Here is a 6874-nt window from a genome sequence, read left to right as displayed (position 1 = left end):
TTTGATATTGGAGTTTATTTTTTTTAAACCGTGAACCAGTTTGCTGTTATTAGTATTTATTTATTTTTTTTCGCGTTGTTAATTTATTATCTAAATCATAAATGTTTATGAATCGATTTCACATCCTAAAACAAACGAATTAAATCTCTGATTATTAATTTGAGTTCTGATCGACTTAAAGAAGAAGAAGAAGAAGATGAAACAGAATTATATATGTTATATACATATATATATATATATATATATATATATATATATATATATATATATATATATATATATATATGTGTGTGTGTGTGTGTGTGTGTGTGTGTGTGTGTGTGTGTGTGTGTGTGTGTGTGTGTGTGTGTGTGTGTGTGGTAATTAAACAGAAAGGCAGAAAGGGGGGAGTGGTTAAGGGTGTTAGCGGGTGAGCGATAGGTCGCGGGTTCGAGCCCGGTCTTGGGCACTTATTTTTTTTGAAGAGCTCCTAAGGTAGTTTTCTTTATCAAAATTATTATTATTATTATTATTATTATTATTATTATTATTATTATTATTATTATTATTATTATTATTATTATTATTATTATTATTATTATTATTATACTAACATAAGAATTAAGGATCAATTATTATTATTGTTATTATAAGTATTATTAATATTATCATTATTATTATTATTATTAATATGATATTTAATATTATTATTATTAAACTTATTATCATTATTATCATTAGTAGTAAATTATTAAATTCGTAGTTATTATTATCAGTATCATCATTTTAAATCTGTCATTATTATTAAAAATTAGTATTATCATTATTATTATTAATATTACAAAGTATCACTAATAAAATTGTCATTTAAACATTAATATTAGTATTATTATATGATTACTGAAATTTCTATTAAAACTATTATTATTTCTAAAATTACTTTTTAAAAGTATTATATTTATTAAAACTATCATTTTATCTTATCATTTATATTAAAGTTATTATTATTAAAAGAATTATTATTATAAAATTATCATTTTAACATTTTTATTGAAAACATCATTTTTAATAAAATTATCATTTTTATTAAAGTTATCATTATTATCATTGCTATTATTATTAACAATACTTTATCAAATAAATACTTATATATAGAATATATATATATATATATATATATATATATATATATATATATATATATATATATATATATATAACAATTGAAATAATATATATAAACCTGTTCGATTACGAGTATATGTGTTAATATATATACTTGATATAGGTTCGTGAATCCGAGGACAACTCTACACTTGTTCAGTACCATCATACAAATATTTACTACAAACTATCGTATCGTATCGTATCGTGAGTTTCATTTGCTCTGTTTTTATCTATATTTTTGGGCTGAGAATACATGTACTATTTTTATAAATGATAGACACAAGTACAAACTATTATGCAACCAACATGAGTATTTTTATTGTGTTCATTTGAAACATGCAAATTCCTGCTTTATAATATCATTAATTGCTAGATGAACTTAAGTGGCAAACGAAATTATTATAGATAGCGCTATTGGGAGTAACGTCCCACACTGTTGACCTCAGGTCAATTGGTGGTATAATAATGATCTCGACAATTACATATGTATTGTTACGGGATAAAATCGTTTAGTTTTGATATTATACGCTCATGGCATACTTTTGATATACATGATATATCGTCTTTTATTAAAACTTGTGATCTATTACTGAAATCATTATTTATGACAAACCTATGAACTCACTCAACCTAGTGTTGACTTTTTAAAATATGTTTATTCTCAGGTACTTAAATATTGTTTCCGCTGTATATCTGCTGCTTTGATGATGATTTATTGCCATGCTTGGAATCTTCATGCATTACTTACTAGTTCATTTAAAAACATTTAATGCTCTAAATACAATGTAATCTATTTATCTTCCGCTGCAAAACTCAATAAAACGTCTCATATAGAGTCGTTCTCGTTTATACAACTGTGATTTGATATAATTAGTCACAAATACCTCATGCCCTATTTGGGGGTGTGACAAGTACATTGGCTCCTCATTGAAGATAAACCTTGGGTAATCAAGCCCCCGAGCGCAAGACTTAGTACTGGGTTAATTGCGCATTACGCGCACCCTCTCGTCACACTTCCTTTTTGAACAATTTGGCATAGCCAGAAATTGAACCCGGATGGTGTGCTTTATTGGGCAAATCGGTGGCCACTCAGGCAAGCCTGCGTGGTTAATGTATCATTATTTCTTCAGACGTACCAAGTAAATGATTAAACGAATTATATATTTCGTGATCGTTTATGAATTTTTATTAAGCTACCTAAAAATATGATGATAGTGGATAGTAGAAAACCAATAAGCTATGTATGAGTTGGTTTGTAAATGTACATAGTATTTAAAGGAAAAACGTTGTGTTCTAATGATGATATTCAATTCTATGAGCAAGAATAAAATGTTAAGATTTTAGAAGAAAAAAAATAGAAAATAAAACTGGTTAACGTTGAGGGACCATCATGAGGGGCACGAACCCTGCATTTTCTCATTCCTGATTAGATTGGATGGGCGGATGGCCCATTATTAGTAGAGATGGCAATGGCCACCCGATCCGATGGATATCCATCCGATCCACCTGCTTCGTGATGGATATGGATGAACCTAAATGGATATGGATAAGGATATGGATGAACCTAAATGGATATGGATATGGACATGGATGAAAAGTTTCATCCATGGATATATCCATTACCACCCGAAATACATATACAAATACATAAATATAGATATATGCTTACACATTTACTATTACAAGTTCATTTACCGTTGGATTTACATTTTGTTTTAAATTTAATAATGAAATAACTATAATATATTACAATAAAACACGTATATTTAACATAATAAACTTAAAATTTCATATTTAATTTTTCATAATATATGTTTTATAGTAAATTTAACAGATTTCGTTATATCTTCGACAAAGATTACATATTCTTATGGATAGATATTAATTATGTCATTTTAATTTATTTTTGCTATACTACATTTTTATTTTAATTGTATATTAGAAAATATTATAACATTTTGTTAATATCCATTGGATATCCATTAACCCGCTTAATCCACTGGATATGAATATGGATGGATGACTGAAAACTAAATGGATATGGATATGGATAAACAAATATTAAATGGATATGGATATGGATACGGCATTACCCGATCCATATCCGATCCATTGTCATCCCTAATTATTAGTATTATATTCTCTTATATATTTTCTATAAATAAATAAATAAATAAATAAAACTAAGTATTTATTAAAAAAATGCACTCGTATATATGTGAAATAATGGTTTTGAAATTATTTTAGAAAATGTTCAATTAAATAATTAATAGATAGAATTTGCATTGACGTTAGGAAAAGGATTGGTACTTGGCAGTGAATGCCATAACCATTGGTATTGGTTTCATTAAAATCATAGTGTAAATATGTTTGTTGTGTTTACTAAAATTTTATCTACCATTCATCACCATTATACCTATATTCTTTGTCATCTCACCTAAAAAAATTCAATCACCATCTTCAAAATTTTAAGACAAACTTTTATGTATATTAATGATAGAAATAGAATGCGTAAATTTTATACAATAAATAACTAATTATCTAAGTTTCTAAAATTAAAATTAAAATAAATACTCAAATAACAACCGACTCATTTATTGTGCACCGTCCGATCAAATCCACCACTTACCTTTATTTCCACTCTCTTTCCTTGTGTAAATACTCAAATAGCAGCTTATTTGTTTTACTCTCTAGAGAGAACAATTTTTTCGGTTCAATTCTTCAAAAGCTTATACAGAATTCTGTATCTATAATTCATGATTGAGGAAACTCGTACCAGCGGATACGAAATTACTGAATCAGTTCCGGTAATGGAGGTTTCAAATTCTAACGGAATCATTCGCCGGAATATAGATACAGAGATTACGATCTCCGGCACCGGTAAGAGGAGAAGATTTGATTCACAAAATCAGGAAAACGTTGTTCATCTTCAATGTCATTCTGTGTGTGATATTGACGAGAATTGTGAGAAAAAAGTAAAATCTCATCATGTTTCGTCGTCGTTTTTGTTCTCTATAAATCACAATTCGATCTCAGATCTGAAGGTTTGAAATTCATAATTCTCGTATTTAATCACTTTTCCTTATTTGAAACTACAGATATTAAATTCATTTCCGTTACTTTTCATTAAATCCTAATAATCATTGATTAATCACTTTAATGTATGTTTAATTACAGAGTGCATGTATTTCCGAAGCCGAAACCTTAATCTCAACTAACGACGGTTTTAGGTATTTTATCGTTTCGATTTTCGGTGTATATATAATATTTTTTATGAATATGAATATACGTATATGTAGCTATATTTACGTTGTTGAATTTTGATTGTGTTTGTTACTTTGTAGAGCGACATTTGAATCAAGTGTTGTTAGCTTGGAATCAGAAGAAATTGAGTCGGCGAATGAGGTTACCTCTCTCCGGGAACCGTCGCCGGAGCCGGCGAAGATGCCGTCGGCGGCGGAGCTAGAAGAGTTTTTCTCGGAAGCAGAAAAGTACGAACAAAAACGATTTGCAGAGAAGTAAGTGGTGCATGATAAATTATGACTCTTATCGTACGCCTATCTACATTTGCATTTTAGAATGTGGAGTACACAGTTACACATGACATTTTGTTTATTTTTATTTTAAGATGTAACTAATTTTCTGGTATTTGCTGTTAAAATGAAACAGGTACAACTTTGATATTGTGAAAGATGTGCCAATTGAAGGAAGGTATCAATGGATTCGGTTAAAGCCATAATTCAACAAATCAAAAATCACTGGCCATAAATTAAATCCTTAATTAATAAAATTACTTATATTATTACTTATTCTCTAGGTATAAGCAACAACTACTGCTAATTAATTTCTAGTTTCTAATTTCCATATGTAACTATTTAAGTGATAGGCTGATTTGTCTTTTTAACAGAACCATCAAATTTCTATTAATCTTTTGTAGAGGAAAGTTATCCATTTTGTGTACTTAATCGTTGGAAGCTTCTTGTTCTGCAAGATGGCTCACATTTTACTCTCTCTCTCTCTCTCTCTCTCTATCTTCTGGCCACCACTACTGCTGTAGCAGTAAAATGCAGTCTCATTGTTATTTTGTGGGTCATATATTGGAGCAGCTTTGTTGCTCCGTATATGAACAAATCTCATAGCAGCTTTCCAAAATTCAGAAATTTTTTTAATTTAATATTAAAAGTTTGTGTTATAGGATATATTCCGTATATGGTATTTCATGAATTTTAGTGCAAGAATAATAATTTTTGTGCTTGCTCGGTCAATTCTACAGTAGTTGTTGGGATATAACAATATTTGTGTGGGATTTTGCAAATGACATTGAGAAGGGGACATTTTGATTTCTGATTGTTCATTCCTTCATAAATATGTGACCACGTAGCTAAACGAAAATTTTTACTCCGTAGTTTGCAACGTTTATATGTATGATTAAATTAATATCTCACATCAAAGTTGTATCATGTAAGTTTGGAAATTGGTTAACAATGAGTAATTATAGTACTACATTTTCGTTGATTTTGATGGATAAGGGTGTTTGCTAAAAAGTTACATTATGATCATACTTTTCACATGAAAGCATCTTGTACAGTATAATGATGGTTAGAAAGGTTCCTTTTTTTGGTGAAGGGTCCTTTGCAATGAGGCTTTTGTGTTTTTGATCATATTATGAGCATGATAGAATCTCTTGTTATTTTCTTTGTCATGTGCACATATTCTTGGCCTACACTTATTACTTTTCTCTTTTTAGTATTTCATCTTTTGAGATTCTTTCATTTATAGTTTTATAGTACATCTTTATTAAACTTTTATCTATATACAGCAACAACATTTATATTGTCTTGAAAGAGAGACACAATTTGGGTGAAGTGAGGTCATGGAGAGCAAATTTGTGGTACACTTGCGCTGTTTTTTCTTTTTTATAATCGCTTGGTTGTTTGCACGTCTTCATCATTGAAACCTTAACTGACTTTGCTAATCCCAAGACCAATAATCGAAGTATCGAACCAAATCTATTATCAAACTCTTTTATAAGAAAAATAAATAAATAACAAAAAAAAAAAAATTATCATCAAACATATTCAGTGTCGGCTATATATACTATGTTTGGTGGTTAGGCCACCGTTAACACAGTGCCATGGCTTGTTTTTACTGCGATCCCGCCACTATCACGCCCGTAACGTGCCATGATGGTAAGTATTTTTTGTGACGTGATGGTTTGCATAACTGAAAACAGATTTGGCGTGAGGCTAAAATCAACCAATGAAAACCATAAATCGTATATAGCTGTTTGCATTCAATGAGGTTGTAAGTTGGTGCAAAAAACGTAAAAAGAAGATGATGATTTTTAAGGTAGATTTCGAGAAGGCTTTCGACTCGATTCATTGGGATTACATTTATTCGATGATGTCATTTCTTGGATTTCATTCAACTTGGATTAGTTGGATTCGGGCATTTCTCTCTTCGTCCAAAGCTTCTCTTCTTCTAAATGGCAGTCCATCTTCGGAATTCGATATTGGTAAAGGGCTCCGTCAAGGCGATCCTTTATCACCATTACTCTTTATTATTGGTATGGAAGGCCTCCATGCAGCGATTCAGGATGCTATTGATGCCTCTCTTTATTGCGGGCTTAAAGTGGGTAGTGCGCAATCTCATGTTTCGATTTCTCTTTACTTGTATGCCGATGATGTTCTTTTTGTAGGTGAATGGAAGGAGTCGAATGTGCATAATA

General features: G+C 29.8%; 1 protein-coding gene across 1 annotated transcript; it reads left to right on the top strand.

The window, feature by feature from the left end:
- The first annotated feature begins 3815 nt into the window (after positions 1-3815).
- Positions 3816-5081, top strand: LOC139886317 (cyclin-dependent kinase inhibitor 7-like). The gene is made up of 4 exons (XM_071870084.1): positions 3816-4190; positions 4324-4376; positions 4491-4664; positions 4816-5081. The coding sequence occupies exons 1-4, from the start codon at positions 3903-3905 to the stop codon at positions 4883-4885; spliced, it is 585 nt and encodes a 194-aa protein (XP_071726185.1). The 5' UTR covers positions 3816-3902; the 3' UTR covers positions 4886-5081.
- The last annotated feature ends 1793 nt before the right edge of the window (positions 5082-6874 follow it).

This window comes from Rutidosis leptorrhynchoides, chromosome 1 (genome assembly GCF_046630445.1).
Source record: "Rutidosis leptorrhynchoides isolate AG116_Rl617_1_P2 chromosome 1, CSIRO_AGI_Rlap_v1, whole genome shotgun sequence".
Lineage (NCBI taxonomy): Eukaryota > Viridiplantae > Streptophyta > Magnoliopsida > Asterales > Asteraceae > Rutidosis > Rutidosis leptorrhynchoides.
The sequence above is the reverse complement of the archived record's forward strand: the minus strand, read 5'-3'. Positions and strand labels throughout refer to the sequence as shown.